General features: G+C 42.3%; 1 protein-coding gene across 4 annotated transcripts; it reads left to right on the forward strand.

The window, feature by feature from the left end:
- On the forward strand, positions 1-16,800 carry LOC115113423 (FHF complex subunit HOOK interacting protein 2A-like). Of its 4 annotated transcripts, none has more exons than XM_029641034.2 (6): positions 1-271; positions 1,755-1,848; positions 8,432-8,510; positions 8,648-8,817; positions 9,102-9,209; positions 11,195-12,236. In XM_029641034.2, the coding sequence occupies exons 2-6, from the start codon at positions 1,825-1,827 to the stop codon at positions 11,270-11,272; spliced, it is 459 nt and encodes a 152-aa protein (XP_029496894.2). In that variant the 5' UTR covers positions 1-271; positions 1,755-1,824; the 3' UTR covers positions 11,273-12,236. The 4 variants fall into 4 exon arrangements, with proteins under 4 accessions (XP_029496894.2, XP_029496890.2, XP_029496892.2 ...); XM_029641030.2 differs by lacking the exon at positions 11,195-12,236 and adding an exon at positions 15,981-16,800 and having other exon boundaries at positions 11-271; XM_029641032.2 differs by lacking the exon at positions 11,195-12,236 and adding an exon at positions 15,981-16,800 and having other exon boundaries at positions 12-271; positions 9,105-9,209.
- Positions 16,801-27,255: the final 10,455 nt, after the last annotated feature.

Genomic DNA, 27,255 nt, shown 5'->3' on the forward strand with positions numbered 1-27,255 from the left:
TGGGGGCGCACCTGCTTTGCTAGGGACGTGCCATCGTAAACTTGTGTGTTTACAGTGGTTGTGAGCTATCAAGCCAGAGTCCACTGTGCTTTTTACTGTTGGCATTTATTTTCCTTCAACTGTCATTATATGAAACCTCCAAATCTGGATCGTGGCGATAGCAACAGGAAGAAGATAGAATAATTATCTTGGTCTTCTCGTGGCAAACTTGTCCAATCAACGAACAAAATGTTCTCAATTTACATCTATTCTACAGCACGCAGTCGAGGCGGTGAGTTTTAATTTCTGTAGAACGCTGTCAAACCTCAAAGAATGGTTCAATCGAGGTCGGGGACAATTGGGCCCAACTTGACGTTCAATATAAGTTAGCCAAGTAACTAGCTAGTTAGCTAACTGTACTGCAGTTACCCATGTAATAGCCTAGCTAATTAGCGTAGCTCTGTTAGCTTTGCCAGCTGTGGGCCCGTCTGCTGCTAATGTTAACAACCTATGTCCTACAAAGCCTGGCAAGCTAAAGCTTTCCCTGTTTTCCGGGCTTGTTTTTGTTCAAGCAACGCGATTGGAATTATTCGCGAAAGGTGTTAGCTAGCTAGCAATAACATGCATTCATTCATTCATATTTGCTATCCTAATTGTTATAACTGTTAGCTAACTAGCTATTTAATGCTAACTAGTGGCTAGCGTTAGCATATCTGACGTGTTGATGCTGATGTCACATGAGCTAACGAGTTGAGCTAGCTGCTGTAACGTCTATGAATAGATAGCTGATTCTGATACGTCTCTGCAATCTGGTACCAGCCTTCTGCCGTATGGGCTTCCTGTATAGCGAGAAAGGCAAAGGAATTGTTGTGATGTAGACATGTTAGTTATTCAACTGGTCGACGTTTTCATCTGCCGTCAAACGTGAGCTGGTTTCAATCAGTGGCGGATTTCTCCACAACCTTGTTAATGTGACTTCACTTATCGATGTTGTCCAAACAAGATTGACAGTATAAAATAGCTACCGATTGTTACACTAGATAATATGATTTAACCAAAGATTTTTGGTATCCATTATTGGGAGTTACAGGATGGGCACTGACTTTACGACCAACCTTAACGTGTCAACTTGAATTGAGAACGAAGATAGTCTTATCTTCTAAAATGTCCGTGTCTAGATGCAGATGTTGTGTTTGACTTTAGAAAATGCTCCGTTAAAATCGTCTTCTTTTTTTGCTCCATGAAGTAATCCAACAATATGTACACCGCCATTTTGTCTATTTCAAATTATCTCACTTTGATCGAGACAGGTGAGCGTCATTATGACTGCAGCACTTTGGGGTGGACCCACCTGTCTCCTCTTCTGTTTCTTTGTGTGGCTTTCTGGCAGACTAGACGATGTGTTGCGTATTTCTGCCTTAAGCAGGTTTGCCCATTTGCAACCCCCCCCCAAAAAAAAAGGGACATGGGAAAACCATCTAACCCAGCACCTAACAATATCTCCAAAACCACCACCCCATCCCACTACTTTGTCACTAAACGACCCTACACCAGGCCATTGGCCTGGGCGGCTGGAACCCCTTCTCTCAAAACCTTCCTTTAGAAGTACTAAAATCTCTCACCCCAAAATAATTATTTGCTGCTGCAACTTTTTTTTACCACATCTATCTTCTGCAATTTCTGCTCCATCAGCGCAGTGCTGTTTATCACCATGACTATAAACGCAAGAAATCCAACCTTACTAACACGCATCCTTTTTGGATCATCCTCTTCAGACCTACTCACTCAGGGGCTCCCAGTTGAATCACTCACCCTTGGGCTACCCTCTGGACATTCCTGCACAGCATGCCAATTGCACGCTCCCTCAACGTGAGAAATCTGTGGCGTTGTGTGTCAAACCTTCACATTTTAGACTGGCCCTTTATTGTCCCCAGCACAAGGTGCACCTGTGTAAAGATCATACTGTTTAAGGTAGCCTAGTGGTTAGAGCGTTGAACTAGTAACCGAAAGGTTGCGAGATCAAATCCCCGAGCTGACAAGGTAAAAATCTGTCCTTCTGCCCCTGTTACGAGGCTGTCATTGAAAATAAGAATTTGTTCTACTGACTTGCCTAGTTAAATAAAGGCTAAAAAAACATTTTAAAAATCAGCTTCTTGATATGTAGGGCCCTATGATTTCCGCGATGTGGAAAACTCAGATGGAATTGCGGAATTTGGTAATAAAAATTGAATCAACTGTAAAAAGTGGAATATTTCGACTGAAATTGATTTGTTTTTATTTTTATAAAAAAAAAACAGAAGTAGGCCTAATGATTGTAGTAACCTAAATGATTTCAGATTTGTAAAATTACAGACAAGTAGGCCTAGAGAAATAATTCAGTTTTCGATTGGTCGTGCGTTGGTCGTGCGTGGGACCCTTACGTCAACCTCACAACTTGGCTGTCACTTTGAGAAACATGTCGAAGAGGCCGTCTGAGAGGGCCAAGTCGTAAAAAAAACAAAATAATTTGACCCTAATCCCTAAATTCAGAGCAGAGCAATACCCAAAGGACTATTATGAGTCAGGCGATGAGCTGTTTTGCAAATTCTGTCAACATACTATTGATTGGACCCGTAAAAATATGTGTGATGACCACTTAAAGTCTAAAGCCCATGTGAAGAACAAAGCAAAGCACTGTGTTAGCCAGAGCATCCCTCTTAAAAAGACCATTACTAGTGCAAGCGCATCAGCATATTCAAGAAAATAATTTATTCAGGACTTTGTGGCTGTGTGCACCGAGTCTGACATCCCCTTAGAAAAGCTGAAGCATTGCAAACAGGGAGGAGCGTTGCCCGAAAATGAGAGCGGCCTCCGTCAAACGCACCTGCCCGGTGTGTTCGACCAACTTATGATTGCCATTCTACAGAAGATCTGTGGGAAGAAGTTTGTGGTGGTTGTTGACAAGACAACAGATGGAAGGGATTGCAGGGTTCTAAACATGAGCCATTGGTGAGTTAACTGAACAGCCTATTAATATACCGTTGCAATAGCCTACATTTACATTCTGCAATGTGAATTGGACGCATGCAAATTGTGATATTCTATCGTGAAATATAGCAATGCGTAATTTTAGCAGCTGTCTTCCTCTCCATCAAGCTAACAATCGCCGTATCTATATTGTGTTTACACTTAACATTTAAATAACACATTTTTTTGTTGTTCAAAAAGTACATAACATAATTCAAGTTTTTCCTTATGTTTCATTGCAGGTGTTGAAAAACAGTACTTTCTGGTGGATGCCGTTTTCATGGACAGATGCATCTACTCAACGTTTTCCCAAGTAATACTAGCCTCCCTCCACAGCAACAATCTGAACCTGAATGATGCCTGGGCAGTGGTCACATATAATGCCTCCTACTGCCTGAAGGCATGCATGGAGGTTCTGAAAGGAGTGATGCCCAACAGTGTCCATGTAACCTGTATCTGCCATGTCATCAATCTAGTGGGTGAGACCTGGCAGCACTACAAATATTTCACTTGTGACATGGATGAGATCTGTCTTCTTCAAGAAGCCTGCCAGAAAGAGATGGGTGAACTTCCTCATTATGAAGGAATTTGTGCTGGCCAAGGATCCCCTTGGAGCAGCATCCTCCAGATGGAATAACTGGTTTGAATCAGTAAAGTACCATGCAGTTCATCTGTACAGAGTTTTTGGTGGCAGAAAAGTCATCATCCCAGGCAGTCACGAACATCCTCAGCCAGCTGGAAACAGATGAGAAGGTTGCTGCATTGTTGCCTATATTCTTGCATTACTTTTTTTCCATTTATAATGAAACGCTTAGTAGGACTCTGTATTGAAGCACTTGTCTTGATAAAAAATAGTGCAATGTTGTGTTGCATCATTACAAATTTACTGTTATATCTTGTTAAATTGTTGACTTTTTATTCATTCATTTATTAGACAGTCTTTCTGATGATACAATTAGAGTAAATTGTAAAACATAGAATTCAGAAAAATGAAAATGGAATTTTGAGAAAAAATAAATGGATTTCATAGGGCCTTAGATATGCCACACCTGTCAGGTGGATGGATTATTTTGGCAAATAAGAAATTCGCACTAACAAATATGTTAAGAAATTTGGGCACCAAATTTGAGCAAAATAAGAATTTTGTGCTATAAGATCTTTTATTTCTGCTCATGAAACATAGGACCAACACTTTACATCTTGCCTTTTATATTTTTGTTCAGTGTATTTAGCTATTAGCATGTATTAATGTTATTGTCATTTCCGATTAGCCTAAAATAACTTTCCATCGTCACTCGTTTTATAGCTGCAAATGGCGGACTTGCACTTGATGGGGGTGCACAGTTGAGGAAACTAATGCTGCGTACTGGGTGTGCGGGCTTTTGCTCTAGCCCTGCTCAAACACACCACATAAAAAAATCAGCTGCTCAACAGGACCTTGATAAGCTGACTAGTATGCTTGAGCTGACTTCTGCTTTCTGATAAGTAAAAAATCAGTCAAATCAAAAATCTAATCACATTTTATTGGTCACATACACGTGATCAAAAGCCTGCACACCCAGTAGCTCTCCAGATGGAGGGTTGATGGACTGCATATGTTTTATACAGTAGCCTATCAGTGCAGTATTTTACTTTGGGGGGGTTAAGTGTTTTAATCAAGGCGATAATGTATAATATATGGGATCAGAGACCTACAGCCTTCCATTGTCTGTACCAGTGATAACAATGAATGAAAGATATTTTGAAGATTGTTAAATGTTTAAATGCTTTTCAGTCTATCTTGAATCATTTGTGTTATTTGTTTCCCCGATAAGTTGTTCTGATACGACCCATACCAGCTCACTGTCTGCCAACTGATTTAACATTTCCCAAATTGACCTTCTCCTGTAACATACAGTATATATATGTAACACATGTAGCCCTTTTTTCCGATTATTCTGTGAAGTGGTTCCTTGCATTATCCAACACAATTTTCAGTCACATTTTTAAGTGACTTCTGCTTTCGGGAAAAGTAAAAAATCAGTCAAATCAAAAATCAAATCACATTTTATTGGTCACATAGACGTGATTAGCACATGTTATTGCGGGTGCAGCGAAAATGCTTGTGCTTCTAGCTCCGACAGTGCTGTAATATCTAACAAATTACACAACATATACACACATCCTAAGTAGGAATGAATTAAGACTATATACATACAGTGGGGCAAAAAAGTATTTAGTCAGCCACCAATTGTGCAAGTTCTCCCACTTAAAAAGAGGAGGCCTGTAATTTTCATCATAGGTACACTTCAACTATGACAGACAAAATAAAATTAAAAAATCCAGAAAATCACATTGTAGGATTTTTAATGAATGTATTTGCAAATTATGGTGGAAAATAAGTATTTGGTCACCTACAAACAAGCAAGATTTCTGGCTCTCACAGACCTGTAACTTCTTTAAGAGGCTCCTCTGTCCTCCACTCGTTACCTGTATTAATGGCACCTGTTTGAACTTGTTATCAGTATAAAAGATACCTGTCCACAACCTCAAACAGTCACACTCCAAACTCCACTATGGCCAAGACCAAAGAGCTGTCAAAGGACACCAGAAACAAAATTGTAGACCTGCACCAGGCTGGGAAGACTGAATCTGCAATAGGTAAGCAGCTTGGTTTGAAGAAATCAACTGTGGGAACAATTATTAGGTAATGGAAGACATACAAGACCACTGATAATCTCCCTCGATCTGGGGCTCCACGCAAGATCTCACCCCGTGGGGTCAAAATGATCACCAAAACGGTGAGCAAAAATCCCAGAACCACACGGGGGGACCTAGTGAATGACCTGCAGAGAGCTGGGACCAAAGTAACAAAGCCTACCATAAGTAACACACTACGCCGCCAGGGACTCAAATCCTGCAGTGCCAGACGTACTGGCTTAAGCAGGGGGACACATGTCCAGGCCCGTCTGAAGTTTGCAAGAGAGCATTTGGATGATCCAGAAGAAGATTGGGAGAATGTCATATGGTCAGATGAAACAAAAATATAACTTTTTGGTAAAAACTCAACTCGTCGTGTTTGGAGGACAAAGAATGCTGAGTTGCATCCAAAGAACACCATACCTACTGTGAAGCATACGGGTGGAAACATCATGCTTTGGGGCTGTTTTTCTGCAAAGGGACCAGGACGACTGATCCGCGTAAAGGAAAGAATGAACGGGCCATGTATCGTGAGATTTTGAGTGAAAACCTCCTTCCATCAGCAAGGGCATTGAAGATGAAACGTGGCTGGGTCTTTCAGCTTGACAATGATCCCAAACACACCGCCCGGGCAATGAAGGAGTGGCTTCGTAAGAAGCATTTCAAGGTCCTGGAGTGGCCTAGCCAGTCTCCAGATCTCAACCCCATAGAACATCTTTGGAGGGAGTTGAAAGTCCGTGTTGCCCAGCAACAGCCCCAAAACATCACTGCTCTAGAGGAGATCTGCATGGAGGAATGGGCCAAAATACCAGCAACAGTGTGTGAAAACCTTGTGAAGACAGAAAATGGTTGACCTCTGTCATTGCCAACAAAGGGTATATGACAAAGTATTGAGATAAACTTTTCTTATTGACCAAATACTTATTTTCCACCATAATTTGCAAATAAATTCATAAAAAATCATACAATGTGATTTTCTGTATTTTTTTGTCTCATTTTGTCTGTCATAGTTGAAGTGTACCTATGATGAAAATTACAGGCCTCATCTTTTTAAGTAGGAGAACTTGCACAATTGGTGGCTGACTAAATACTTTTTTGCCCCACTATATGGACGAGCGATGTCAGAGTGGAACGAACTAAGATACAGTAGAATAGTATAGAAAACAGTATATACATATGAGATGAGTAATGCCATATATGTAAACGTTAAGTAACTAAGTGTAGAATACAGTTTATACATATGAGATGAGTAATGCCAGATATGTAAACATTATTAAAGTTCCATTCCTTAAAGTTTATGCCTGTAGGCAGCAGCCTGTAATGTGCTAGTGATGACTGTTTAGCAGTCTGATGGCCTTGAGATAGAAGCTGTTTTTCAGTCTCTTTGTCCCATCTTTGATGCATATGTACTGACCTCACCTTCTGGATGATAGTGGGGTGAACCGGCAGTGGCTCAGGTGGTTGATGTCCTTTATTATCTTTTTCGTCTTCCTGTGATATTGCCTCCGGTAATGTGTTGGGCAGACCGCACCACCCTCTGAAGAGCCTTGCGGTTGCGGGCGGTGCAGTTACCCTACCAGGCAGTGACACAGCCATCAGGATGCTTTCAATTGTGCATCTGTAAAAGTTTGAGGGTTTTAGGTACAAGCCATATTTCTTTAGCGTCCTGAGGTTGAAGAGGCCCTGTTGCGCCTTCTTCACGACACTGTCTGTGGGTGGTCCATTTCAGTTTGTCAGTGATGTGTACGCCAAGGAACTTGAAGCTTTCCACCTTCTCCACTGCGGTCCCGTCGATGTAGATAGCGGGATGCACCCTCTGCTGTTTCCTGAAGTCCACAATCATCTCCTTTGTTTTGTTGATGTTGAGTGAGAGGTTGTTTTCCAGGCACCACACTCCCAGAGCCCTCATCTCTTCGCTGTAGGCTGTCTCATCGTTGGTAATCAAGCCTACTACTGTTGTATCGTCTGCGAACTTGATGTTTGAGTTGGAGGCGTGCTTGGCCACACTGTCATGGGTGAACAGGGAGTACAGGAGGGGGCTGAGCAGGCACCCTTGTGGGGCCCCAGAGTTGAGGATCAGCGAAGTGGAGGTGATGTTTCCTACATACCTGGGGGTGGCCCTACTTGTCCAAGTGGCTAAAAAAAGGTAATGTCAAGCCCTGTAGCCTATCGAACTGTTATGCATGCAACTGCATATGCCTGTCAGATAACAACAGTGTGGGCGGCACAGCTGCTTGTGCAAACGAGAAATAGGCATATCTCTGTTCTATTTACAAACGTGTTGTCAGTCACAGAGCTCACTCTGACAGAGCTCCAGTGTTCCTCTGGAGATGGGAGAAACCTACTGTTCACTGTGTTAACCAGTTTTAACACAGTTGCAGCCAACAATATTTTTTCACTGACAACACGTTTGTGGCGTCCGTCTTCCGTTTACACTCATTCGGTGACGCAGATAGCTAGGGCGTAATTAGCACAGCTATGACTATCTTCCGTCTGTTTTCTGTAAACAAGCACTGTAACATGGAAATATGGGCGTGTGAAAACCCTAACCCTTTTAACGTCCAGAACGAGCGTCGGGTCTCTTAACAAAACTCCTCCGTCCAGAAAATACTACCATCAATAGGCACTAAAGGTAGTTTGTGTGCCTGAATGGGTTAGGTCTAGAGTAGAGATGTCTAAACTAATTAAGCAAACACTGGACTTATCCCATCCTCATATCACAATCTTGTGTGGTAAACATGCTTTTGATTGAATCTCTCCGTTTCAGGTTGCGCCTTCACTGCCCTTGCAGGAGGACTTTGTGTATCACTGGAAGGCCATCACACATTACTACATAGAGACATCGGGTAATAAACAGCACTTAATAGAAATCCAGTATGAGTTTCAAATCACTGTAAACATACATGGAGAATAGATGTTATTAATTATGTATTACCTGTAACGACAATGTGCATCATTTGCTTGTTTATTTCTACCTTGTCAGATGACAAAGACCCAGTGACAGACACCAACATCCCGTCTCATCTGGAGCTGATGCTGGACATCCTGACGCAGGAGGAGTCAGAGAGAGATTCTGGAGAGACTGGGCCATGCATGGAGTACCTGCTGCACCACAAGATCCTAGAGACCGTCTACACCCTGGGCAAGGCAGATGTAAGGGGAACAATGCCATTTTCACACTATCATGCCAACTCATACCACACTGTGCTGTCTTGGATATTTTATTTTCACATTGTCCTTTTCAGCAACTTTAGTGGATGCGTAACCAGGCCAGCACAGTACAGTAAGACTTGGCTCAGTAGTGTGAAAAGAGTAAAATACCTCACTGCGCTCTATTGGGTAGTTAGCCTATACCAAACCATGTACGAAATACCAGATCATGTATGAAAAGTACCACAATGTTTCTTCATCTTAATCTAGTGGTGTTTTGTCGCCAGCAGTGTCCTCCGGGAATGAAGCAACAGGTCCTGAGTTTCTACACCAAGCTGCTAGGACGCATTCGCCAGCCTCTTCTGCCCCACATCAATGTCCATAGACCTGTACTGGTGAGATCCCAGAAGTTCTCATGTAACATGTAGATATATTTACTAGGGTTGGGTGATATTATGATAGCATACAGTGGGTCCTCAACTAAAAGTTTTGAGATTATGCTGCGGGATTTAGAGGTAATTTAGTACGGTACCCTGCGTACCTGCTTCATTGCTCCAGACCAGGGCAAGCGGGAGTTAGAGCACTGATTATGCTTTTGGGTCCCAAGGTGCTAATATATCACTAACTGACAATGAATGGGCGATATAAACCAAATAGAAACTGATAATTGTGCACGTCTTCAAAGTTGAATTTCAATTAACTGAATGATGAGGATGAAGAAGGTGATTGAATTTAGAACAATAATGTAAGAATTGCTATTCCTCTGTCCTGCACGTTTACACCCTTGTTTCTACTCGTCAATATTACTTACTAAAACTGTTGTTACACTAAGGTTTTTATTCTAGGCGAAACAAAAAAGGTCAACTCTATTCCATGATATTCTTAAGATATGTGTTGACTGAATATAATCAAAGGATGGATGTCTGCTAAATAATCAAGTTGATGGCGTAGTCATATAGCCCCGGCACCTACATAAAGCTGAGTGACTCAGCTTTGGATCAAAATAAATAAGTAGCAACATTCTTTCTGATACTCTTTAATAAAGACATTTTTTTGTTATTTTCATAGCCCATTATGGGCTGTTAGCAGGACAATAGACTCTTTCCAACACCTCTCTGTATTTTGATACTTTGTGCAAGGCAATTGATCTGCATTAAAAACTTTGAAATCATCTCCACAATATCACTATGGTTTTAAACAAGCCATAGAAAGTTGCTTGCAATTTTAGTTTAGTCCACCAGAAAAGACAGAACAAATAATATAACAAATATTGTGGTTAAACTCAAATAAATATACTAATTGGTTAAAACAAAACATTGCCTGTACTAGATTTTCCGTTCATCCTGAAGGCCCTAATCTGCTCACTTAAATGAATAGAGATCCTGGTCATGTTGCTACAGTATGCTGTTACAGCATAATCAAAGTGAGGACAATCGGCAATCTGCTGTATACTTAAGGCCTATTGTAAGCTGAAAGTCACACCTTACCAGTACTCCTCGAGCCGTTTATCATTCAAAAATGACATTGCAACCAAAGAGAAGAGACGAAATGGACATTGTTTTCATCAAGCCAGCTACTTTCTATGGTGCTACCCATTCCAGGGTTAGGACCGTAACCACCAGAGGACTTGAAAATGAGCCGGAGCTGAGAGGATCACCAAAACTAAAAGTATTTTTGTTTCAGTGCATTTTCTTTAAAAAAAAAAAATCTATGTGTAGCCATACTGTGTAATAAAATTGATAATTAAATAAAGGCGAAATAAAAAATGATTGCGTATTAAAAACGTGAATGTGTTTTTGCAGATCATACAACCAACCATCCGTGGAGATCAGTGGACAAAGGGCTAGACAATGGGCCGCACTGAAAAAACGCATGGTTCCCATAAAAAGCTGTTAGTTTTGCTGGATTCTTAAAATGTGTTTCTGTACGCAGCATTTGTGTGTTGGAGTCACTTTTAATTCTTAGTTGATCTACCGTTTCTATCATAGGCCACTAATCGATGGTGGCTCAGGGCGGTAAACATTCTGCTCATCTGATGAAGGTGCACATGGATCAGATTCAAACTTTGAAGACCGAGATCGAGTCATTGAAGGCAGACCAGAGTCATTGAAGGCAGACCAGCAGAAAGAGAAACATTATCTGAGGGCAGAGATACGAGGGACAGCTGATGCATTGGTCCAGAGCCAGGCAGTATTGGCAGAGTGTCACTCGTCATTGACAGAGAGTCAGGCGGAGAATGACGCGTTGAAGAGGGCGAGGATGGAGATGGAGTCACAATCCATACCAGGCACACCTGTGAGCTCTGGAACTCCACCTCCTACAGGCAGAGTCAACATATGTGGCAACATATGTGACATTTACATTTTCCTTCTGACAACAGAACTGGACCAACTGCTCACCAGGCACAGCGAGGGCTGTCCGGATCGTTACGCTGCTCTGCTATTCCAAAGATGTTTAACCGAAGAGAGATACCACGAGTGGACACAGAATACGAACTGCGATGGATCCCGAGGCAAATGTGGCTCTGGGTGTTCGTCATTAAAACTGTCTCCAGAAGTTTCTGTCCGTGACTGATGCAACCTGAAAAAGCATTCAAGAAAGAGTTAATGAGTACTTGAGGTCACCGAGAAAGTCTAGACATGGCCTGCTCTCCCTTATGTAAGGAATTATTAATTACTTTATACCATATTTACTACAGTATTTACTGTAGGCTATGTTTACTTGTCAGACTGCACAGTAGCCTAATAAACAAATGCAGGTGGCTTCTATCTTCAAAATGCTTTAAATGCTTTATTCAAATGTTTAAAGTGCATGTGGGCAACCTCATGCAACCGCAAAATGTTGGATAAACCATATACTGTATTTCTTCATCAGCATCTTTATGCTTTCGTTAATGAAAAAATACTCAAAAAGCAAATGTTTATTTCGTTATGGATCCATAACAAATTATTTTATGGGATTAAATATCACTGAATGACAGATTGTTTACCTTCATTAGCCTACTTTGTTCCAAAGTGTTGCTTACTGGAAAATACTCTTTAAATATTAATGGAAGAGACAGCATTCAGAGGTCAAGATAGCGCTGCTCTGAGACAAGCATGGGGACTGGTCTTGATAAATCAACAAGATTTTTATTTTTACTGTATCGCCGTGTGGGTATTGGTTAGACTACAATTAGGGTGTGGAAATGTTAGGATTATTTTGCTCTTACTGTAGTACTGTAGCCTACTCCCGACCTGTCACATTGTATAGCTCCATTATGTTCTATTAGCAGGACAACAGACTATTGCCAAGAAGGAGGGTATCGTCAAATGTATTTCTTAGTTAAGTTGGCTGTATCACAACCGGTGTAGGCCGTCATTGTAAATAAGAATTTGTTCTTAACTGACTTGCCTTGTTAATAAAGGTCACGTTGTACAGGGTTTCATTTTTTCATTTTTCTTGGAATAGAAACACCATAATATGATTCACGTTAATTAATCGTAATTTCTTAAAATCAATCCCATATACTATGTTTTTACAAAAGGTTTTATGAGGTGACGGTGTACTTTTGGTTTATCTTCCTCTAAAAACAGAAATAAATCATTCTAAATAATAAACTGGCTTTATTTACAAATTAGTAAGAATGTCTCAACTCATGTTCAATAATGGCCTTTTTCTCGCTCACTTTTGGTAATTTGAAAACAAAATAATCTCCAAAATATTGTTATTTTTTAAACAAGCCATAGAAATTTGGTTGCAATTTCAGTTTAATCCACCAGAAAAGACTGACTAAATAATACAACAAATATTGTGGTTAAATTCAATTATACTAATTGATAAAAAAATTTAAAAAACGTTATCAATTGGAACATTTTAACATGTGGAAGGGAGGAAAAGTATTATTAACCATGTTTTTCACAAGCGTAGCAGGCTGTGAATTCTGCAAACAATGTTTCTAGGACAATATATATTGGTGATGGCTCCCGAGTGGCGCAGGCACTGCATCTCAGTGCAAGAGGCATCAGTACAGTCCCTGGTTCAAATCCAGGCTGTATCCCATCCGACCGTGTTTGGGCGTCCCATTGGGTGATGCACAATTGGCCCAGCGTCGTCCAGTTTAGGGGAGAGTTTACCCAGCCAGGATGACCTTGTCCAAAAAATGGTTGGTTTCTCTCCCTCTAAAAACAGAAATATTTTGGCCTTTATGAATATTATTTTGGCCTTTTATTCAGATTACAATCGTTCACTTTAGGTTATTTGAAAACAAAATCATGTCAAATGTCATTATTTAAAAAATATATAGCAATGGATGTTATAATGGCGCCGATGGAGATGGCAACATTGCGACTAGCTTTTAATCCACCTGGCGTGTCAGATTTCAAAAAAGCTTTTCAGCGAAAGCATACCAAGCGTTTATTTAAGGACATCTCTCTCAGCAGACAAAACATTACAAACAGCTAGCAGCCAAGTAGATTGGTCACTAAAGTCAGAAAAGCAATAAAATGAATCGCTTACTTTTGATGATCTTCGGATGTTTGCACTCACGAGACTCCCAGTTACACAATAAATGTTCCATAAAGATGATTTTTTATATCCAAAATACCTCCATTTGGTTGACGCGTTATGTTCAGAAATCCACAGGCTCGAGCGGTCACGACGGGGCAGATGAAAATTCCAAATAGTATCCGTAAAGTTCGTAGAAACATGTCAAATGTTTTTTATAATCAAACCTCAGGTTGTTTTTACAATATATAATTGATAATATTTCAACCGGACTGTAGTTTCTTCAATAGGAGAGAGAGATGGCACCCAGCCATCCAATGATGCGATGTGATCTTTCTCACTTTCTAAATAAAAGCCTGAAACTATGTCTAAAGACTGTTCACACCATGTGGAAGCCATAGGAAAAGGAATCTGGTTGATATCCCTTTAAATGGAGGGAAGGCATGCAATGGAACAGAGAGGTTTCAGGAAAAACAGCACTTCCTTGTTGGATTTCCCTCAGGTTTTCGCCTGCAATATCAGTTCTGTTATACTCACAGACAATATTTTGACAGTTTTGAGTGAGTGAGTGCTACGAAGCGATACTGCCTTTTACTGAGGAGTGGCTTTCATCTGGCCTGATTGGTGGAGTGTTGCATCTACACAGAGGTACTCTAGAGCTCTGTCAGAGCTTTAAAAATGTGTAATACATTTGCACAGAAAAAATATTTTTGCTTTGTCGTTATGGGGTATTGTGTGTAGATTATCCTTTTTATAATAAGGCTTTAACGTAACAAAATGTGGAAAAAGTCCAGGGGTGTGAATATTTTCTGTAGGCACAGTAAATAAAGGACTCCTTTCCAAAATCCCAAAGTATCCCTCTAAGGACACACCTCAAATATTGCTATTCCTCCCACCTCAATGCAAAAAAATAAGATGGAGAACAAGCTATAGGATGAAAAATACCAGGGGTTTGAAACAAGGGCACTGCGTTCATCCACCTCTGGCCTGCTCGCCTCCCTACCACTGAGGAAGTACAGTTCCCGCGCAGCCCAGTCAAAACTGTTCGCTGCTCTGGCCCCCCAATGGTGGAACAAACTCCCTCACGACGCCAGGACAGCGGAGTCAATCACCCCCTTCCGGAGACACCTGAAACCCCACCTCTTTCAGGAATATCTAGGATAGGATAAAGTAATCCTTCTCACCCCCCCCCCCCTTAAAAGATTTAGATGCACTATTGTAAAGTGGCTGTTCCACTGGATGTCTTAAGGTGAACGCACCAATTTGTAAGTCGCTCTGGATAAGAGCGTCTGCTAAATGACTTAAATGTAAATGTTTGAAGCAAAATTATTTTCAAATTGTTTCCTCCGAACAACACCATCATTTTTTTCCGTTCCGATCAGCAAAATATAGTTCTGAACCAATTCGAACCCCAAAAAAGTACAGATATATATCATTCCTTTCTGTTTCTTTTTAAACCTCTGAAATCAGCAAAACAAATGTACATCTAGCTCGACATTAAATTACTTCACCAATCAGTGCGGCTAGAGCAGTTTGCTATGTAGCCGGTAAGCGATTTAATCTCTATAGGAAAGTCGTTAAGAGCAAATTGTATTTTGCCTTAACAGCATGGTTTAATCATAATAAAAGACAAACACACACACACACTGTGCTGCCAATCACAGTGTATGGCGCGAGGTGCAACAGAAATTTTGCGGGTGAGGAAAGAGCGAGATAGGATGGAGGAAGCTTGCCTTGAAGAGCTGGTCATCTTATGACAGGCATTGTCTAAATTAGGCCCACAGAATTATACAGTACCTACGGAGGAGGCTTCTATGGAGGATCTTTACATTTCCGAGTTGGTTTAACATTGAACCAGAGCAAATGCTAAGTAGCTAGCTAGCTAACAAGTTTGTGTGTGCAGAGCAGCACTAGATAAAAAAAACATCTTACCTTTTTGTAGTTAATAAATCCAATGTGAAACGTGATAACTATAGTATCCTTAACTAGCGTTAAAAAGGTGAATCCAATCTTCTCTAATTAAACATCTCTCCCTAATTTATAAACCACGCTTGTAACGTTGTGAGTAGGCTTCAGAGGGGGAGGGGCAGGTAGTCTACACACACAAGCACTGGTACTTGGAGTCAAATATTGATATAATATCGTCCAAAAATAGTATCATGATATGTAAGTGTATGTCCCCCGCCATCACTAGGGCAAACAAATATATTTTTATGTTTCTAAATATGAGATTCATAGGCAAATAAGGCACATCTCTCCTTCCATGGGCAATGTGGATCATGGCTGGATAGGCTGCGCATCCGCTCTCAATATCCATGGTCTTAAAACTTCCCATTAGCGCTGCATGAAATTGTCACTTTTGCACTTGTTTATAAGGACATACTTCAAATATTGCCATTCCTCCCAACTCAGCGAGCTGATGTTAGACGATAAATTGACAAACCTGGAGTTTGGGCTGAAAAATGCCAGTGTGCCAGTTTTTACATGATGAAATTGCAAACTAATGTGCGTTTGCCACTTGTGCCTCCTTATCGCCAGCCAAAAATAGAGCCCAGTGTCTCTCTTGCCTTTTCTGTGTAGCATTGACCACAGACACATTTCGTTCAGATATCCTGATGTATTTGACTTGAAGTGGATGTTTTAAGGTTTGACACAGTGTTTCTCTGGTCTTTTCTATGAAGCATCGACCACATGACCCTGCTGGAGGGGGTGATCCTACTGGAGGAGTTCTGCAAGGAGCTGGCTGCCATTGTCTTTGTCAAGTTCCACACATCTGCCTCCAGCTCACCCTAACCCAGCTGCCAAGACCAGGCAGGCAAGGCAAGACTGGACCCTCGGGGGGGAATGGCAAAGAACAGGATCAACAAACCACTGATTACTTACCCACTGGTCATCCCTATATAGGTTTTGTCCCAAGGACATACTGTAAGCAGGACACGTTTCATCAAATGTCTCGGGGCTCCACTACAGAGAAAGTATTTTGCCCCTGCTCTACCCAGTACAGTACAGAACAGTATGACTGGCCACCGGGGAAGGCACTAGAGTCTTCTTCTCAGGGTGAGGAAGCGGATGGATGCAGAAGAGAGGGGACATCCTCTGGACGGTTTGACCTGGGCTAGGCAGGGCCTGCGGAGTCCCTTCATGCTCTCTCTCCGTCATTATCTTTCTCGCCAGCCAAAACAAGATGGTAGCCCCTTCACTATGTGTGTCGAGAGAAGAGGTTTATTGTGTATTTGTGCGTGTATCTATTTCTGGATTTCAGAATGCCTTAGTGTTGGATTATTACGACTGTTCAGTTAGTTACTTTTAGGGGATTGTTTCCTATTGAAACATGTTATCTTTAGCCCACATGTCTAATATATTCATATTCTGTCAGATTATCAATGTCTCAAAAAGTCTGGGTGAAATATAGACAAATTAGCCCATCTGTTGTTTACCAAAATCAGGTAATTTACTCAATTTGTTTGAAAACAATTAAAAAGTTGTATTTATTTAACTTCATTTTCTGATGGAGAAGTTTAACTGTAGTATCTGAGATACTGGTGTGGCAGAATTTATTCTCACCATTTTGCTTTCAGGTTGCCTTCTTAACTGATACATATTTGTATTGAGAGAAAAAAAAAGTTTTTAAACCAAGTAAATATAATTTGAATTATGTGGACTAACAGGAGAGACAAGGAGCTCATAATGCTTTGTTTGCAACACATCCATCAACTTTTGAATTATCTGTTACTGGTAAACTTCACTGTTGAGATGTTCTAGTGTTACCATTGCTGAGGCTACCTACCGAACTATGTTAGTAGTTGTGCATATTTCTTATTGGTTGCACCCTCAACCTCACTAGCAATGGGGTAACGTTAGATTAATGTGGCTTCACATTTTGTACAATGTGGATCCTGAAATTACAAATTCTGTGGATTTGTATATAGATAGATGGATAGATAGATGTGTGTGTACATACATACATACATACATTATGTTCTGTATCACGGAGGCCCTCCGCACTGCTAAAGCTAACTCTCTCTCCTCTGCTCTCATCCTTCTAGACCTATCGGCTGCCTTCGATACTGTGAACCATCAGATCCTCCTCTCCACCCTCTCCGAGTTGGGCATCTCCGGCGCGGCCCACGCTTGGATTGCGTCCTACCTGACAGGTCGCTCCTACCAGGTGGCGTGGCGAGAATCTGTCTCCTCACCACGCGCTCTCACCACTGGCGTCCCCCAGGGCTCTGTTCTAGGCCCTCTCCTATTCTCGCTATACACCAAGTCACTTGGCTCTGTCATAACCTCACATGGTCTCTCCTATCATTGCTATGCAGACGACACACAATTAATCTTCTCCTTTCCCCCTTCTGATGACCAGGTGGCGAATCGCATCTCTGCATGTCTGGCAGACATATCAGTGTGGATGACGGATCACCACCTCAAGCTGAACCTCGGCAAGACGGAGCTGCTCTTCCTCCCGGGAAGGACTGCCCGTTCCATGATCTCGCCATCACGGTTGACAACTCCATTGTGTCCTCCTCCCAGAGCGCTAAGAACCTTGGCGTGATCCTGGACAACACCCTGTCGTTCTCAACTAACATCAAGGCGGTGGCCCGTTCTTGTAGGTTCATGCTCTACAACATCCGCAGAGTACGACCCTGCCTCACACAGGAAGCAGCGCAGGTCCTAATCCAGGCACTTGTCATCTCCCGTCTGGATTACTGCAACTCGATGTTGGCTGGGCTCCCTGCCTGTGCCATTAAACCCCTACAACTCATCCAGAACGCCGCAGCCCGTCTGGTGTTCAACCTTCCCAAGTTCTCTCACGTCACCCCGCTCCTCCGCTCTCTCCACTGGCTTCCAGTTGAAGCTCGCATCCGCTACAAGACCATGGTGCTTGCCTACGGAGCTGTGAGGGGAACGGCACCTCAGTACCTCCAGGCTCTGATCAGGCCCTACACCCAAACAAGGGCACTGCGTTCATCCACCTCTGGCCTGCTCGCCTCCCTACCACTGAGGAAGTACAGTTCCCGCGCAGCCCAGTCAAAACTGTTCGCTGCTCTGGCCCCCCAATGGTGGAACAAACTCCCTCACGACGCCAGGACAGCGGAGTCAATCACCACCTTCCGGAGACACCTGAAACCCCACCTCTTTCAGGAATACCTAGGATAGGATAAAGTAATCCTTCTCACCCCCCCTTAAAAGATTTAGATGCACTATTGTAAAGTGGCTGTTCCACTGGATGTCTTAAGGTGAACGCACCAATTTGTAAGTCGCTCTGGATAAGAGCGTCTGCTAAATGACTTAAATGTAAATGTTGAAGTCGGAACTTTAAATACACTTAGGTTGGAGTCATTAAAACTCGTTTTTCAACCACTCCACCAATTTGTTGTTAATCTATAGTTTTGGCAAGTCGGTTAGGACATGTATCTTCTTTGCATGACACAAGTACGTTTTTCCAACAATTGTTTACAGATAGATTATTTCACTTACTGGACCACTGTATCACAATTGCAGTGGGTCAGAAGTTTACATACACTAAGTTGACTGTGCCTTTAAACAGCTTGGAAAATTCCAGAAAATGTCATTGCTTTAGAAGCTTCTGATAGGCTAATTGACACCATTTGAGTCAATTGGAGGTGTACCTGTGGATGTATTTCAAGGCCTACTTTAAAACTCAGTGCCTCTTTGCTTGACATCATGGGAAAATCTAAAGAAATCAGCCAAAATCTCAGAATGTGTGTGTGTATATATACAGTCGTGGCCAAAGGTTTTGAGAATGGCACAAATATTAATTTTCACAAAGTCTGCTGCCTCAGTTTGTATGATGGCAATTTGAATATACTCCAGAATGTTATGTAGAGTGATCAGATGGATTGAAATTAATTGCAAAGTCCATATTTGCCATGCAAATGAACTGAATCCCCCCCAAAACATTTCTACTGCATTTCAGCCATGCCACAAATGGATCAGCTGACATCATGTCAGTGATTCTCTCGTTTCACACAGGTGTGAGTGTTGACGAGGACAAGGCTGGATATCACTCTGTCATGCTGATTGAGTTTGAATAACAGACAGGAAGCTTCAAAAGGAGGGTGGTGCTTGGAATCATTGTTCTTCCTCTGTCAACCATGGTGACCTGCAAGGAAACATGTGCCTTCATCATTGCTTTGCACATAGGATATTGCTGCCAGTAAGATTGCACCTAAATCAACCATTTATCGGATCATCAAGAACTTCAAGGAGAGTGGTTCAATTGTTGTGAAGAAGGCTTCAGGGCGCCCAAGAAAGTCCAGCAAGCGCCAGGACCATCTCCTAAAGTTGATTCAGCTGTGAGATCGGGGCTCAACCAGTACAGAGCTTGCTCAGGAATGGCAGCAGGCAGGTGTGAGTGCATCTGCACGCACACTGAGGCAAAGACTTTTGGAGGATGGCCTGGGTGTCAAGAAGTGCAGCAAAGAAGCCACTTCTCTCCAGGAAAAACATCAGGGACAGACTGATATTCTGCAAAAGGTACAGGGATTGGACTGCTGAGGACTGGGGTAAAGTCATTTTCTCTGATGAATCCCCTTTCCAATTGTTTGGGCCATCCGTAAAAAAGCTTGTCCGGAGAAGACAAGGTGAGCGCTACCATCAGTCCTGTGTCATGCCAACAGTAAAGCATCCTGAGACCATTTGTGTGGGGTTTCTTCTCAGCCAAGGGAGTGGGCTCACTCACAATTTTGCCTAAGAACACAGCCATGAATAAAGAATGGTACCAGCACATCCTCCGAGAATGGTACCAGCACATCTCCCAACCATCCAGGAACAGTTTGGTGACGAACAATGCCGTTTCCAGCATGATTGAGCACCTTGCCATAAAGGCAAAAGTGATAACTAAGTGGCTCGGGGAACAAAACATCGATATTTTGGGTCCATGGCCAGGATACTCCCCAGACCTGAATCCCATTGGGAACTTCAAGCATTGATAATGCAAGAATGGGCTGGCATCAGTCAACATGTGGCCCAGAAGTTAATTGTCAGCATGCCAGGGCAGATTGCAGAGGTCTTGAAAAAGAAGGGTCAACACTGCGAATATTGACCCTTTGCATCAAGTTCATGTAATTGTCAATAAAAGCCTTTGATCGTTATGAAATGCTTGTAACTATACTTCAGTATTCCATAGTAACATCTGACAAATATCTAAAGACACTGAAGCAGCAAACGTTATGGAAATGAATATTTGTGTCATTCTCAACTTTTGCCCACGACTATATATAAAACTTTGTTTCTATTGAACATGCCATACAAATAAAGGCATTTTAATTAATTATATGAAGAGTACCTTCTGACAAAGAGTACCTTTTACCAAAGAGTACCTTCTGTCTACCAAAATGTACTATTGTGTACCTTAGTAGCGCTTACCTTCCTCAGCATATGTGGGAACTTCAAGACTGTTGGAAAAGCATTCCAGGTGAAGCTGGTTGAGAGAATTCCAAGTGTGTGCAAAGCTGTCATCAAGGCAAAGGGTGGGTACTTTGAAGTAAATAAAAATGTAGGTGTGTCCAATCTTTTGACTAGTACTGTTAATATGTTTTTAATAAACCCAAAAAGAATTTGGATGTACACTTATATGACCAAAAATATGTGTACAACTGCTGGGTATTAATATGGAGATCGTCCCCCATTTGCTGCTATAACAACCTCCACTCTTCTGGGAAGGCTTTCCACTAGATGTTGGAACATTGCTGCTGGGACTTGCTTTCCATTCAGCCATAAGAGCAGTAGTAAGGTCGGGTACTGATGTTGGGCAATTGGGCCTGGCTTACAGTCGGCGTTCCAATTCATCCCAAAGGTGATCAATGGGGTTGAGGTCAGGGCTCTGGGCAGGCCAGTCAAATTCTTCCAATCGTCTGGAATGTCATTGTATGCTGTAGCGTTAAGATTTCCATTCACTGGAACTAAGGGGTCTAGGCCGAACCATGAAAAACAGCCCCAGACATTATTCCTCCTCCACCAAACTGCATTCGGGCAGGTAACGTTGTCCTGGCGTCTGCCAAATTCAGATTAGTCCGTTGGACTGCCAGATGGTGAAGCGTGATTCACCACTCCAGAGAACACGTTTCCACTGCTCCAGAGTCCAATGGCGGCAAGCTTTACATAACTGCAGCCGACGCTTGGCATTGTGCATTGTGATATAAGGCTTGTATGCAGTTGCTCGGCCATGGAAACCCATTTCATGACAGTTTTTGTGCAGACGTTGCTTCCATAGGCAGTTTGGAACTCCGTAGTGAGTGTTGCAACTGAGGACAGAGGATTTTTACGCGCTTCAGCACTCGACGGTCCCGTTCTGTGAGCTTGTTAACCACTTACCTGCTGAGCCATTGTTGCTCCTAGACGTTTCCACTTCACAATAACAGCACTTACAGTTGACCTGGGCAGCTCTAACATGGCAGAAATTTGACAAACTGGCTTTTTTGAAAGGTGGGAGCCTATGACGGTACCACTTGAAAGTCACTGAGCTCTTCAGTAAGACCATTTTACTGCCAATGTTTGTCTATGGAGATTGCATAGCTATGTGCTCGATTTTATACACCTGTCAGCAACTGGTGTGGCTGAAATGGACATATCCACATACTTTTGTGTATATATAGTGTAGCAGTGACCTTTCTATTTTAATAGAAGAAAAAATTGTGTTAATCATGCACATTTGTTTGTCAACATTTCCAACTTTTCTGGACCTGCTGCTGGGTATAAATGCATGCATATCATTTATAGTAATGAGGAAAGCAGCCTCTTTCCTAGCATAGTCCCAGATCAGTTTGTGCGGTCTGGCCATCTCCTACGGCCATTGTCACGCAAATGACCATAGGAATTGGGAAGACGGGCTAAACAGATCTGGAACCAGGCTCTCTTCCCATCCATAATGATTTCTTAGCTGTCAGCACTGCTCCTCTTCTGAAGACACTGATAGGGAAATAAAACAATGCCTTACTTCACACTGGTTCTCAATGACAACATTTAAAAATAGACGATTGTTTCCCTGCTTGGGTTTGTTTGTTACACAGGATGCACTCTTTTGTGTTTGATTTGTGAAGGTATACAGGACTTATATTTCTTTGTCTGGGCAATATTCTAGCAGTATTATTATCGTAAAATCTGATGCCAACTTATTTTGTTTTCTTTCCTGTTATGTATCACCATAGACCTTAAAAACATCATACCCTATTTCACTCCATGTTAAGCAGCAATGGAGTTAACGATTAAATGCAGCAAAGATTTACTGTATATCTTTGATAAAAAAATCTTTGCTGCATTTAATCGTTAAAACCTCCATGGAGTGAAATGGGGTATGATGTCTTTTTAAATTGGTTTGACGACCAGTATGATTTCTTCAGTGATTAGTGCAATGTTATTTAAATGTAAGAAATTGCATGCTCATTCCTCATCATGCCTCTCGATGCCTATGATCAGTGTCGAAGGTGACTATCTCTGATGGGTGGGTTATTTTCTACAGTTTCTCTCATGCACATCACATCTTTTTCTCGCATCTGCCATTTCTGCTTTATGCCTGCTACTTTTCAGTGTGTATTATAAATCATACAGGACATTATGGCTAACATATTCCCGTCCCCAATAAAGAGCGCTTTCATCAAGTTGTTTGGTTGTTATTGCTGAATGAAATTGTGGGATTATGGACAAAATACATTCAAAAGGTTTAATTCGGTTTTTATTACAAAAGTTTTGGACATATACTATTACATTTAGATTCAAAAGTACTAAAACAAACCATTTATATTTTGCCATGACTGAGTGGACTGCACATTCCATTTATTCATAATCTCCTTTAAAATGCACTATTCTTATGTTTTTAAGAACTATTGGAGGGACCTGAGTATCTGATATAACAAGTGTCAACTTCTAACACACAAGAGACTTTGGATGGGATTCAATCCAAAACCACGCTATAGCACGCTTGACATTTAAATATTTTCTCCAATTGAGCCGACATCACAGTAAAGTGCCTGTAAAATACACATTGTCTTCAAACGCGACCGGATTGGTTCCTGGTCTTTGCAACCGTCAGGAAAATAAAATCTAAGCATTGCATGACCCTGCTCAACAGATCTTGTCAGCCCAGTCCATACACAATAAAAAACTGACTTCATAAAGACTGCACTGACTGGTGAAACAAATTTGTGGTTTGGGAGAAAAACATGACAGTTTCAATATACAGTATAAGGTAAGGGCCAAGGCTCTTGTGATGGTTTGCAGAATAAAGATGTTTAAATTCCCTTCATGTAAACATAAACCCACACTTATGAAAGAGGCATTGTGGTATATAAAAAATAAAATGGTGCTTTCACTACACCCAATCCACCATTACTTCTCCAAATAAATACTATGAAATTATGGATATAACCTCTGTCTTTAATACTTGTTTGGGGTTGACAGTAAATGTATAACTTTATTACATTTACATTTAAGTCATTTAGCAGACGCTCTTATCCAGAGCGACTTACAAATTGGTGCGTTCACCTTAAGACATCCAGTGGAACAGCCACTTTACAATAGTGCATCTAAATCTTTTAAGGGGGGTGAGAAGGATTACTTTATCCTATCCTAGGTATTCCTGAAAGAGGTGGGGTTTCAGGTGTCTCCGGAAGGTGGTGATTGACTCCGCTGTCCTGGCGTCGTGAGGGAGTTTGTTCCACCATTGGGGGCCAGAGCAGCGAACAGTTTTGACTGGGCTGCGGGAACTGTACTTCCTCAGTGGTAGGGAGGCGAGCAGGCCAGAGGTGGATGAACGCAGTGCCCTTGTTTGGGTGTAGGGCCTGATCAGAGCCTGGAGGTACTGAGGTGCCGTTCCCCTCACAGCTCCGTAGGCAAGCACCATGGTCTTGTAGCGGATGCGAGCTTCAACTGGAAGCCAGTGGAGAGAGCGGAGGAGCGGGGTGACGTGAGAGAACTTGGGAAGGTTGAACACCAGACGGGCTGCGGCGTTCTGGATGAGTTGTAGGGGTTTAATGGCACAGGCAGGGAGCCCAGCCAACAGCGAGTTGCAGTAATCCAGACGGGAGATGACAAGTGCCTGGATTAGGACCTGCGCTGCTTCCTATGTGAGGCAGGGTCGTACTCTGCGGATGTTGTAGAGCATGAACCTACAAGAACGGGCCACCGCCTTGATGTTAGTTGAGAACGACAGGGTGTTGTCCAGGATCACGCCAAGGTTCTTAGCGCTCTGGGAGGAGGACACAATGGAGTTGTCAACCGTGATGGCGAGATCATGGAATGGGCAGTCCTTCCCCGGGAGGAAGAGCAGCTCCGTCTTGCCGAGGTTCAGCTTGAGGTGGTGATCCGTCATCCACACTGATATGTCTGCCAGACATGCAGAGATGCGATTCGCCACCTGGTCATCAGAAGGGGGAAAAATTATGAAAAATAATAATAATATAATATAATTATAATATAATTATAAAAATTATTACTATTAATTATTTATGAAGTACTCTAAAACATTTTTCCTCAACGCAGTTAAACAAATACAAGCAAATACCAGTATAGTATGTGTACACTCCATGGACAAAAGTATGTTTGACTAGCAGGTGTCCCATCTCATTCCAACATCATGGGCATTAATATGGAGTTGGTCCCCCCTTTGCTGCTATAACAGCCTCCACTCTTCTGGGAAGGCTTTCCACTAGATGTTGGAACATTGATGCAGGGACATACTTCCATTCAGCCATAAGAGAATTAGTGAGGTCGGGCACTGATGTTGGGCGATTATGCCCACAGTCGGCGTTCAAATTCATCCCAAGGTGTTCAATTGTGGTTGAGGTCAGGGCTCTGTTCAGGCCAGTCAAGCTTTTCCACACCGATCTTGACCTTGCTTTGTCCACAAGGGGCATTGTTATGCTGAAACAGGAGAGGGCCTTCCTCAAACTGTTGCCACAATGTTGGAAGCACAGAATCGTCTAGAATGTCATTGGCTATAGCGTTAAGATTTCACTTCATTGGAATTAAGGGGCCTAGCCCGAACCATGAAAAACAGCCCCAGACTATTCCTCCTCCACCAAACTTCACAGTTGGCACTATGCAATCGGGCAGGTAGAGTTCTCTTGGCATCCGCCAAACCCAGATTAGTCTGTCGGACTGCCAGATGTTGAAACGTGATTTATCACTCCAGGGAACATGTTTCCACTGCTCCAGAGTCCATTGGCGGCGAGCTTTACACCACGCCAGTTGATGCTCAGCATTGCACATGGTGATCCTAGGCTTGTGTGTGGCTGCTCGGCCATGGAAACCCATTTCATGACCCATTCAGCTCCCGACGAAACCGATCTTGTGCTGTGGCAGTTTGGAACTCGGTAGTGAGTGTTGCAACTGAGGACAGACGATTTTTATGTGTTACACGCTTTGGCACTCGGAGGTCCCATTCTGTGAGCTTCTGTGACCTACTAATTAGCAACTGAGCCATTGTTGCTCCTAGACTTTTCCACCTCACAGTAACAGCACTTACAGTTGACCGGGCAGCTCTAGCAGGGCAGATATTTGATGAATTGACTTGAGGGTGCCACGTTGAAAGTCACTGAGCTATTCAATGCGGGCCATTCTACTGCCAATGTTTGTCTATGGAGATCTCATGGCTGTGTGCTCGATTTAATACGCCTTTCAGCAATGGGTGTGTCGGAAATAGTCGAATCCACTATTTTGAAGGGATTTCCACCTACTTTTGGCTATGTAATGTAAATGGTCCAGAGGCAATAGAATGACAGATTGATTGATTAACCATGTTACTGTATAAGCAGACCTGGGTCCAAACACTATTTGAAGTCATTTTAAATACTTATGTTGTGCTTGAGTGAGCTTGCCTGTTCCGATGGAACCAATAGAAAAGTCCCATAAGTGCAAAGCACACCCACCTAGCACTCCAGACAGGCTAACGCAAATGCTTAAAGTATTTGGAAGATACTATGTATAATACCTGAACCCAGGTATGGTTAAAAGGACACTAACAAACCCATCATACAGTACACCTATAGAACGTGGATAGACCCTTTTTATTTCAGTTTATGAGAATAGCAGAAAACCATTGAAAATGACAGTGTTTTATCTTGGCTTTATGTCTAACTCTTAAACGGCACAGGAGTAGAGGTCGTCACAGGTCCGTGTGGACCCAATATACCAGAGCCCCGCCCCGGGCCCCATTGGGTTCGGGTCTGAAATTCTAACTTGTCCCTCTGGTCCTGTTTAATTGTTATCGGGTCTATGTAACTACAGCTGATAGATCCGACCACTGCTCTGCATAGCCTATAGCAGTGGTTCCCAACCAGGGGTACAAGGACTCCTGGGGGTACTTGGCCTAGCCACAGGGGGTAGTTGAAAAGACTCACGAGACAATATGCTTACTGGTAAAATGCACATGATGGGGTACTTCAGTGGTACTCCGGTCGGGTCTAGGTTGAGTTGTCCTCTGGTCCATTCGGGTTCAGTCTGATTGTTCTCGTATCCGGGTCCCCATGTATTTTTAATTATCCATTCTGGTCGGTTCTGATTGTCCTCGGGTCCAGGTCCAACTTTTTGGACCTGTGAATACCTCTACACAGGAGCTTGCCAGTGTCCTGCTCACATCTGCCCTGATTAGAGAACATAACAGTATCTTTCAGTAGCCTACATGGCAATACAGGCACCAGTAGACGCAGTCCTTCAGCAAGGCAAGGGGTCATTGTGGATCACTCAGAATTCATCACCAGGGAAAATGCATTTCTTCACCACTATCATTGTCAGTTTGGCACAAGCTGGTTTGTATTTCAAAATGCAGGATCCTTACATTATCCAACTAGCTCATTATTTAAACATGTTTATCATGCCCGTTTCAAGGTTATCCTACTCAATATTCATGTTTATACTTTAAGATTCATAAATTAATGTAAAAACAGTTATTGAAATCAAAATACTACTCATTACAGATCAAGCAGGAAGTCCAGTAAG

The sequence above is a fragment of the Oncorhynchus nerka genome, linkage group LG28 (genome assembly GCF_034236695.1).
Source record: "Oncorhynchus nerka isolate Pitt River linkage group LG28, Oner_Uvic_2.0, whole genome shotgun sequence".
In the NCBI taxonomy this organism is placed as follows: Eukaryota; Metazoa; Chordata; class Actinopteri; order Salmoniformes; family Salmonidae; genus Oncorhynchus; species Oncorhynchus nerka.